The sequence below is a fragment of the Python bivittatus genome, unplaced genomic scaffold (assembly GCF_059951505.1).
Source record: "Python bivittatus isolate LINGU-HERP-01145 unplaced genomic scaffold, Pbiv_v1 ctg000440_np1212, whole genome shotgun sequence".
Taxonomy (NCBI): Eukaryota; Metazoa; Chordata; class Lepidosauria; order Squamata; family Pythonidae; genus Python; species Python bivittatus.
Window position 1 is genome coordinate 8,158,556 of NW_028277063.1, and position 10,560 is coordinate 8,169,115.

Here is a 10,560-nt window from a genome sequence, read left to right on the forward strand (position 1 = left end):
GCAAAATCTGCCAATTTTTCTAAGCTGTGATTGGCTGCTGATTTGCCCCCCCCCCCATCTTGCTGTTTTTTGTGACTATCCAGTTACGTTTGCATTTGGGAAATATCACTTTTGGCTACAGGAGGGAGTAAAAATATCAAATTGGAAAGTATCGAAAGGAAGAAGCAGCTTTCCTTTTCTCCTTTCTTTAATTTTTAAGTAGGGGTGGAAAGAAGAAGAAACAGAAATAATGGCCACCAGAAAGCATGTAAGGCATGGATTTGGTGAACTTGACTGGATGAAAGGCACATTTGAAGAATATACTCTCAAAATCACACAAACCATTATTCAAAGTTTTAACCAAATATTTGATTTAAGATTTGCTGATCTTGACAAAAAGCGTGACTAAAAATTGGACAAAATCAAAAAGGATTTGGAAGAAGGAAATTAAAAAAGTTAATAAGACAGTCAACTTGTTGAAAAGTGACAGGGACAAAGAGTTAGATAAAGCTGTACCATTAGAACTGAGAGATAAAGAACTTTGTTTAAGGTCTAGGGAAATTTCTGAGATTAAAGAAGAAAAATTAATAAATATGATGGATGAAATAGAGAAAATTCTTTGTATAAATTCTAAGTATGCAACTGTATATGCTAAACCCAGAGATGTGTTGGTCTTTCAAGTACACTTTGATTTTAAACTTAACACTGAAAACATGAATATAACTATGCCTAAAGAAATATCAGTAAGGATTTCAAGGAAAGGAAAAGATTATGCTGTTTTGACAGATACTTTGAAAAAGAATAAAATCATCTTTTGTTGGGAAAAATTAGAAGGGATAGGGTGAATCAAATTTTAAAATAAAAGAATAGTTAGAGTTCGAAGGCTTTATATCTTATTGATCTACTTATATGCAACTGTTTGAATGTTTTTGTATTGAACTAACAGACTTGGCTTAAATGGCACAATTAATAGTATTAAAAAGATAATATATATATATATATATATATATATATATATATATATATATATTTAATTTCGTCTCCTTATGGCAACCCTTCTTAGATTACATGCTGGGGGGGGGGGGGGAATGAAAGTGTTGATTGTGAGTTTTAATAATTAGGTGGTTTGTGTTGATAGAAATAATGTGAATTTGGATTAACTAGTGGTAAGAGATTAACTTTCTCTTAATTTGTATTTATATCTGTATGGGAGATAGTCGGAAGTTGCTTTCCATTCTACTCTATCTTCACTATTTTAGTCTTTGTCTTTTTTTCTTTTAGTTCTATTTTCTATCTTTCCTGTATTCTCTTTTTTGTTTTTAATTGTGTTCTTAATATAATACAATATAATAAAGTTCTTATTAAAAAAAAGAAATAAAAACAAAATAAAATAACATCTTCCAGTTAAAGACTCAGTAAGCTGAATGATGGTTTTTGCCAGCACACAAGAAACAGCCACTGAGAAGATTATGCTAGAAGTGGTTTGGCACAGGAGATACACACCTCCACAGGCTGGCCAATAAACAGCAAAGTGGATAGAAAGCCTAGCTGGAAGGGTGCGTGGAGAGCATAGGTTTATGCTTTTTTATGCTTAAAACAATTACTAAAAAATTACTTTTTTAGGAATTGTTTTACATAGCTTTAGATTTTATGTAATTGTATTTTATTTATTGTTTTAATCCATTTTAAGCAGCCCAGAGTCCCCCATTAGGGGGAGATGGGCAGGGATAAATGTAATAAATAAAAATAAAATAAAAATAAAAATAGGTGAGGCCCCAGCTTTTGGCTATGACAATGGGAGTGTTGTGGTGCTTGAGAAATATTCCAAGCATGGAGGCTGTAATCAGAGCAAGGGAAACTGCCAAGAACCTTAAAGAGAATCCCAAAGGTTCTTTATAAAAAAAGAAAGTTACAGTTTTGGGAATGGAGAAATCCTGGATCTTGCTGGGCTAGTTTTCAATTGCACCTTTACAGCAGTCATTCATATCTGAGGGAGAAATGTAAATTCAGTTTCTGATATAAAACTTGAAAACATGCCACGACAAATGTAGATTGCCTAATGTGTTCATGCTTACCTAGGGTATGACCATGATTTTGAAATATACTACTTAATTCAAGCAAAAGTCATTGTATATATATAACTTTTACACATATGTATTCATTAGATATATATGCAGGTGGTGCTAGCTTAACAATCACTTGTTTTTCAGTGACTGTTCAAATTGTGACAGTGATGAACAACTGGTAGTTGTGACCATCCTCATACTTGCATTGATCACAGCATCCTTGCGGTCATATGATCGCCATCTAAGAGGGGTGAGAGGGGAATTATATATATCCAGATTAGAAAGGCAATAAAAATGTATTCATGTATATGTATGTTTGTGTGTCTGTGTGTCTGTGTGTGCAGACTATGTATTTCTATGTAGGATATATAATATTTTAAAAATTAATTTAGTTCTAATGACATGTAATTCTAATTAATTGGAGGTATATTTCTTTTTAATAGGACTGTGCAAAATTTTGAAATACTTCATCAGTAGAATAAAGCTTTGGCAGTACAAAACTATTGCCTAATTTTTTAAAACAACTCCAAAACATTACAAAATAACAATATAGATGATGATGATGATGATGATGATGATGACGACTATGATGATGACTATGATGATGATGATGATGTAATAGCAACAACAATAACATCCTAAGATGATTCAGGTCAGAAATGAATCCAATAATGAACCTACGATGTTGAACAACTCAGTTCATGGAAATGGTTGGGCTTGTCCAATGTGATTTTTGCATGCAATAGCAAGGTTGAAGTGGATCATGTCTGCACTTTCCCAATACTTGTGTTATTTTATCTCAGATTCTCTCTCTCTCTCTCACTCTGATAATTTTACTAAAGAAAAATGGTGGGAAAATTCAATCCACAATTTGGATTAGTACTATTTAACTGGGTAAAATTTATTTCTAAGAAAACATATATAGAATGAGATTGAGAGTATATTCCTCAGAAACAATCCCTTACCTGTTTATTAAAAGTAAATGTAAACCAATTGAGTACACTACATTTATCAATACTTTCTCTTTTGTCTTGTATTACAACTTCCAATATGATGACAAAATGTAGTCTCCTAAGACTGGTGTATAAGGTCCAAGATTTATATGTGGCTCTGGTATCTTAGATTAGAACCTGGAATGCAACGCTCACTGCACAGAAAGACAGGTTGTACCTAATCCAGCCACAAAACAGGAGAATATTCATCAGAGTCAGTAAATCCTCAAATTGGAACTCTTTCTCTGTGAAATTCCTCCTAAACTACCTTTTCCAATGCTGCAAGAGGTAATGGAGGGGAATGTCATATGTGTTTCCAGCTGTTTCTAACTAACATGGGAAGTAAAGAAAGGACCAGAATATTGCCCTTTGAAATATTCCCATCTGTCAGCCTTCTCATGTAGACCAGACAGGAAACAAGACCAGACGAGCTAGTCATACTCTATTGTAAGGATACATTAACAGAACCTTACAATTTTGAAAGTAGAAATCTTCTGCCATCTCTTTTTACAGCATGATAAGTTAGGGAAGATCTTTCTGAGTTTCTTTCTCTGCCCATTATGCAGCTGAGGGTTTCCCCCACCCATCACACTTATCTCATTGCTCCCTTGGCAGTATCTCTTCCCCCATCTTCCAAGGTCGTTCCCACATACCATTAGACCATCAGTATATGGCTCCAAGGATAGCTGGATAATCTGGATAAGTTTATGATGAACATCTCACCTTAATTTTTATGGTATATGTAATCATACTGTCCAGATATAATGAGCAATAATAGTAGTAGTAGCTGTAGAAGAAAATTAATAATGGAAATACTATGCAAAGTAAATATATACTTTTTATTTTTTGTTTATTTTTTCTTCAAAAATCATAGAGTAAGCCTTTTTTTAATTTAGAAGGTTATACTAAATTAAGATCCATTTAAAAGTTTATTAGCTTCAGTGAATTAGTCATGACTAAGTCTGGTTTCAATCCTATTTATAAAATATTTCCCTTCCAATTTCATGTTCCATGATTTTGTGACTTTTTTTTTAAGTAGCAAATTTCTTAAGACAAATAACTAATGAAAAATATCTTGCAATTTCAAAAATGTTCAAAACGATAATGATATGATACATTTATCTTTTTCCTAGTGCACTGGAACTATTTCATTTCACTGAATATCTAAAAAATAAAGCACCTTTATCATGACTGAAGGCAATTAGTTATTTTTTGCTATCACTGGTCTTCCCTTCAAAGCCATAGGGCAGTCCAAAACATTAGAGTCAGGATATGAAGATCTAGAGGACTATTAAGAAATTAAATATGCTTTAAGCATAGAGGCTCAGCTATTGCACTACAATGGTATCCCACACACAAGCATATATCACTTTATTCTCTATTAATGACATCTACCAACATTTTTTCTGTAAGGATCTTTGTAGTGAATCCAATGTGGAAAAACAAATGACAATTTCTCTGCAATACGGATTAGAACAACATTCTTGGGCATATTCACTACTCCCTCTTTCTTCTGAGCTCCCGATTGTTCAGCTCTGGTCTCAGAAGAATAATGTAGCATTTGGGGAAAAAGATGCAGACCAGCAGACCAGCACCTGAGGCTAAGATTGAAAAGATCTCCACAGCCACCATGTATTTCCCTTTGGTGCTCAGGTAGGTTGGAACAAAGGAGAGCCAAACACTGCAGAAGACCAACATGCTGAACGTGATGAACTTGGCTTCATTGAAACTGTCAGGTAACTTCCTGGCCAAGAAAGCAACTATGAAACTGATTGTGGCTAAGACCCCCATATAACCTCGTGTAGAGTAAAACATAATTACAGACCCTTCCTTACACTGTAAGACAATTTTTCCAGTCTCTGATAACAGGTCAGCATCTGGCACAGGAGGAGAGATGGACAGCCATGTAATGCAAAAGCCCACTTGAATTAAGAAGCCAGATAAAACTACAGAATAGCCCAGTCTTTTCCCCATCCACTGCCTCATCCTGCTTCCTGGCTTGGTTGCCATAAAAGCCAGGACCACAGTTGCAGTTTTGGCCAGCACACAGGAAATAGCCACAGAAAAGATGATGCTGAAACCAGTTTGTCGGAGAAGACAGGCCACCTTATTTGGCTGACCGATGAATAGTAATGCAGAAAGGAAGCAGAGCAGGAGGGTGACTAGGAGAATGTAGGTGAGATCTCTGTTGCTGGCTTTGACAATGGAAGTGTTGTGATGCATCAAAATTGTCCTTAGTACCAGAGCTGTGATTGTAGAGAAAAAGAGAGAAAAACAAGCTAAACTGATTCCCAGAGGCTCTTTATATGACAAGTAACTTATGTCTTTGTGAATACACGAATCCTGTTTTTTGTTTGGATATTTTTCTTCTGTACAACTATAGCAGTCATTCAAATCTGTAAGGAAAGGGTCTGGTGTAAGTCTCAGTTAGATACATACTATCACTGTTGACAATGATATCACTTTTGAAGATGTCAAAGAAATAGGAAGAGAAACAGAATTCCTATGAAAGAATCTCTATCAGTTTACAAGGATTTCAAAGCAAATGAATAAAACATTCTTACCCTCCTTTTCTGAAACCTTTCCTTCTGGACATGACACACAAGAATAGCAGCAAAATGGCTTCCCATCAATCACCTGCTTCCTAGACCCTGGATAACAGCTTGGTGTACATATGGAGACAGGATGTGTCTAACTTATACACCAAAACAAATGGATAAACCAAAAAAAAAAAAAAAAAGTGATAATTTTTCAGCACTGTATATCCGAACACTTTTTTATTCTTTGTAGTATAGTTGTCATAAATCTATGGTATTTCAGCATGCTGCCCTACTCAGGTGTGACAAAAGCAACAAGCATTTGTTTTTCAAATATTTAATGGCCAACCAGTTTTGTTAATTATCTTTCAAATGCTTTTTATATTGTTTCAAAATATGAATCCTAAACAAAATATTCTATGCAATGCTAACTTCAACATCATTTTTTAAGCTCAGGAATAATAGCAACAGCAACAGAAATTAGGAATTCAGGCTGACCATGTAAGATTTGGAAATTCCAGATCTAATAGTGATTTTATTTCCATATTTAACTATCAGTTTAAGATTTCCTATTCAGAACAGTTCCCCAAAAGGGTATCTGCTAGAAACAGTGCAGAAATCCAGATTAAGTTAGATCGTACGATAATTTGAAAAGCCTCCCAAAAAAGAACCCAACCTCCCTGATTCATTTTAGTGATAATCACTGAGATTCAGTGTTCATATCAGATTGTCTGTTCTTGGAACCGACCTGATTGAAGCAGCTATTCCATATTATGGCATCTTCCTCAATGATGAATGATTGGTCTGCAGGAGACTGAGCATCTATCCTTCCAATTTTCACTTTTGACTGGTTTTCAGAAAGAATAAAATTGATGATATCAAATCCAGCCACTAACTTTCCATCTGCATCTAAGGAGATCTTGTCCCCGACACTGTTATTGAATGTGACTTGTCTCAAAAAGTGATGGAGCTAAATTACAAACAAAGGACATATGTTGAGAAACAGTTTGTAGGTTAAAACAGTGTGCAATTTGAAACCCCCAGTTCTGGCTTCATTCATTTAAAGGTTTCTTTAATTATTAATTCAAGAAAACTTTTATTTCTTATCAGCTTTAGCTTTGTGGTTTCTCTTCCCATTCTGTCTCTCTTTAGTTTTTCTTTTAATATTTGGAGGGATGACAGCTAAATTTTATCTCTTAAAGCTATGTGGAATGTTGCCCTGAAAATATTTCTTTTTTCATAGCATCAGTTACATAAAATGGCAACCTGTGTTTGATGGTATCTGTAATGGATGGCATGAGTGGGGAAGATTCTGGAATGGAACTTTAAGGTTGTCAGGAAGGGGGAGAGACATTCCAGGGCAAGCGCCTCCTCAGCCCGCAGCAAGAGTGTGGGAAGACGAAGTGGATGAGGCTGGCCCCTCCCTAGAGTGTCACAGGTGACAATCACTAGTTGCTTTAACATAGATTTAGTCTGCTGAGAATTTGTCTATTAGGTGGAAGCTAATAAAGGAACTGAACTGTACTGGATTGCCTCGTTGCTATTCTTGGGTTGAACCTGACATATCAGTATAGCAGACTGATGAAACTTCAGGAGCTCTTTCTGAAATCAAAATTGATACAATCAACAAATGATAGTTACTAAACCACCCAGGTAAATTGAGTGAGCAGCAAAACTCAATCATTTATATTCCTACATCAACACAGTTTCTTTGGCCCTTGAAGTAAACCTTTGTTCATTACATTTTCTGCGATGCAACTGAAACCTTATAGTGAGTTTACAGCTAGGCAGGCAGAGTATTGGAGGCAACAAAATTTTATAGCCAAAATGATTTGTTCCCTTATCAGTTCTCTATAGAGATGGGACCAATATTCCAATATATGTCTAGATAACTAACTTGAAATATCACTTTCTGTCTCCACACAACCTCTGCCATTTTTATTTGTAGATCCCTCAGAAGACCTGCATCACCTTTATTTCTGCAACTTCAAAATGCAGGGACCATTCAGAGAACCAAAGTTCTCCTTGCAATTATGAACTCAGACCAACTTCTGTACTTATAAAAATGTGTAAAAATGTGGACTTGTTTACTTTTTAGTTTAAAATCACTAGAAGACAAGTACAGATTATAATCTTTTAGACTGGATTCTAATAAAACATCACAAATTGAACTTATTTTTGAACTAAACAAAGGTGGCAGGATAATTGATCATTTTTACATGAATCATAAATTGTAATAGAGGTAAACCAAGACTGATTTCAATTAAATGATTGTAAAGGTAGAAAGGAAAATGAAGATACTGTGTTCCTGTGCTAGAGAATCAGGACTCAAGAGTAGGATGAGCACATTACCTGCCAAAATGGAGGATTGTGAAGCTGCAGTCCACCATCCATCACTGTTCCATATTTGAATCCAGATGTAACCATGTCATGGAAAGCGTGGGCTATGGCATAAACAGCATTGTATATACTGTAGCTGTGGCCACTCATGTGCATTTCAAAAGTGGGGGAAGACAGGCTCTCCAATTTCTCCTCCCCTGTGCAATGTTTCCCATCTATTTCATTCACAAGTGTACCCAGAAATAGACAGCCAAAGGACTGCTCCCAAAAGGTTTTGATAAAGCCATCTCCAGTTGCACTAGAAGGGTCTTGACTCTCCAAAAACTCATGAAAGCCAGGTATGTCACTGGAGTGAAATGTGAAGATTATAGCTCCATGGAAAAGATCCAAATCCCAATCTCTTTGGTATGCAAAGGAAGTCAACTCCATTTGGGATGTGGTTATCCAAACTTTGCCTAGGGGGTTCTTATGTTTACTTTCTACTTCTTCCTTTGATAAAAAGGACAGAAATCTAAAAAATCCCAAGGAATATGATTCACCGTATGCCAGTATCACCTTAACTTTATTATCTGTCAGTGTATCATATATCTTGTTCCCTTGATTGAGCATTTCATCAACATTAATTATAAAGGTTGGAGAGGGGATTTTCTGTATGAATGCAAAACAGATACCCTTCTGAGAAAACATGGGTGTCACTGTTTGTACAAACCTTTCTCCACTGTCTGTATCCATGACAACAACTCCAATCCATATCCATCTGAAGTGCAGAAGCAGAGACAGAATCCCCTCATATTGAAGCTCTTCTTTAGGAACCATCTGGTAGAAGGGAAGACCGGGAGATTTATCCATCATCACTGGAGTGGGGCTATAGGTCAGCTAAAGAGATCCATGAAGAAGGTATAGGAAAAGAAACAATACACTATCTGTAAGTATGCTAAACTGTTTAAAACACATGATATAACTTCTTTCTATTTAGTAGTTCTACCCTCAACAAAAGGATGTGCCTTCACTGTGTGCCTCATTAGCATAGTGAAGAAAGGGGGGAATGTTCTTTTGCTGCTACCTAAAGACCAATATTGGTTCATAAATATGGTTTTCCAAGAAGTAACTACTTATAATAATAATGGTCCTTAGGCATGTCTAATTCAGTTCTTATATGATTTTATGAGATGATAAGTCCAATTGAATTAATAAATCAAAGAAAGATGATCAGTTTGATAAAATTATATTTGTGTTTATGCAAGCAGGAAAGTCATTCTATCTTCAGATAACTTTGAAGGCATATAATTCAATCGATTTCAGGAAGGGAGGGAGGGAGAGAGGGTGGAAGGACCGTGTAATCAGACCTTAAACTATATGTCATGCAATCTCTGTCACATCTATGTTCCATTTAAAAATCCTAAGCAAATATAGTTTTCTACATTTGCATAATCTGTTTTTTATATCTTCTTTCTCTGGTAGATCTTTTTTTTCTTTGCCTGCCATGATACCCACTTTTCATTAATATTCTTGAGCAGATCTCTTACCCTTCCCATTTAACTTGTTCTACAGTTTATTTATAGTGCTCATTGCACACTTAAGATTTCCTCCTTAAACATCCCAGTCTCCTTTCATTGGAATGGTGTTTTTCTCTTCCTCTCTCCCTTTCTTGCCTCTGGTGTTGTCCCCTAAACATCTGATCTGTTTTTTTTTTTTTAATGGGTTTATGTCTTTTGGTTTTCAGAAATGGGCTGCTGCCTTTGCCTTTATTTGCTTATGTTTTTGTTCATTATAGTTAAGAAACCTGTAATTTTTGTGGATGCTAAGAGCAATCTGCTGTCTGCAACACCTAACAGCATTCATTTACTCTGTATCTTTTGTGGGTGTGAAGCCTCCATTTTCAGCCTCTTTCTACACAGCAAAACCTGTGTCCACAACATACATCCTAACTCTTCCCACCACCCTGGGATTTTTAAAGATCTAGACTGATGAAATGCTCTCGAACACTCAGCAGTTAATGTTATGATTGTTTGTGAATGTTTTCTCACATGTAGGACAAATCATTGGTGAATCCAGTATCATGTATAAAGTCCAAGTTAAAAACTAAGGACCTGTTCTACATGCTTACATTGCATATTACATTGATATATTTTGATTCAGGTAGATTAAAACTACAAAAAGGCATCCAGCAGAACAACAATGACAACACATGAGAAAAAGTGTTATATTTTGCATTTGTTTCCTACCTGGGGAATCTTGTAGATATCCAATACAATTGCCATGTCAAGAGAAGTAACAGAATCCAGTCCACCAATCACTGATATGAGCCTATGTTGCACATTACAGCTGTAATTTGGGAAAAATCTTTCTAGCGTATATATAAGTAGCATTGTGGAATGAAACGTCCATTTTGCGTTATAGTAATTGTCGTAAATATGGAATCCCAAGGTGATATTGGGTAATATCTGAAGATTTTCATTGATCTCCTTTGTTGCAAAGGCCAAGGCCAGGATGTGCTGATAATTCATTGGAAGTATTCTAAAATAAAAACTGGGTTGTACATCAATGGAATAATTCACTTGTTTAAAATTTAATACATTTTATCATATTTATTACTCTTTACTATAGAATGTAAATATCATTTTCTTGAGTATAATACCCTACATA

The 10,560-nt window shown here is 35.4% G+C and overlaps 2 protein-coding genes across 2 annotated transcripts; both read right to left on the bottom strand.

Annotated features, from left to right (window-relative positions):
• Positions 1–4,534: 4,534 nt before the first annotated feature.
• On the bottom strand, positions 4,535–6,263 carry LOC148215759 (vomeronasal type-2 receptor 26-like). The gene is made up of 2 exons (XM_088142459.1): positions 6,251–6,263; positions 4,535–5,433 (listed from the first exon to the last, which is right to left on the bottom strand). Exons 1-2 carry the CDS (start codon positions 6,261–6,263, stop codon positions 4,535–4,537), a joined length of 912 nt encoding a protein of 303 aa, XP_087998585.1.
• An 11-nt stretch (positions 6,264–6,274) lies between these two features.
• Positions 6,275–8,763, bottom strand: LOC148215760 (vomeronasal type-2 receptor 26-like). Its single transcript, XM_088142460.1, has 2 exons — positions 7,927–8,763; positions 6,275–6,544 (listed from the first exon to the last, which is right to left on the bottom strand). Exons 1-2 carry the CDS (start codon positions 8,761–8,763, stop codon positions 6,275–6,277), a joined length of 1,107 nt encoding a protein of 368 aa, XP_087998586.1.
• Positions 8,764–10,560: the final 1,797 nt, after the last annotated feature.

What these genes read in the sequence shown, in the direction of transcription:
- LOC148215760 (XM_088142460.1), bottom strand. Translation starts at nt 8,763, where the DNA reads ATGGATAAATCTCCCGGTCTTCCCTTCTACCAGATGGTTCCTAAAGAA. An exon ending in ACAATCCTCCATTTTGGCAG is followed by an intron (nt 6,545 to 7,926) that starts GTAATGTGCTCA and finishes TTTGTAATTTAG; the next exon opens with CTCCATCACTTTTTGAGACA.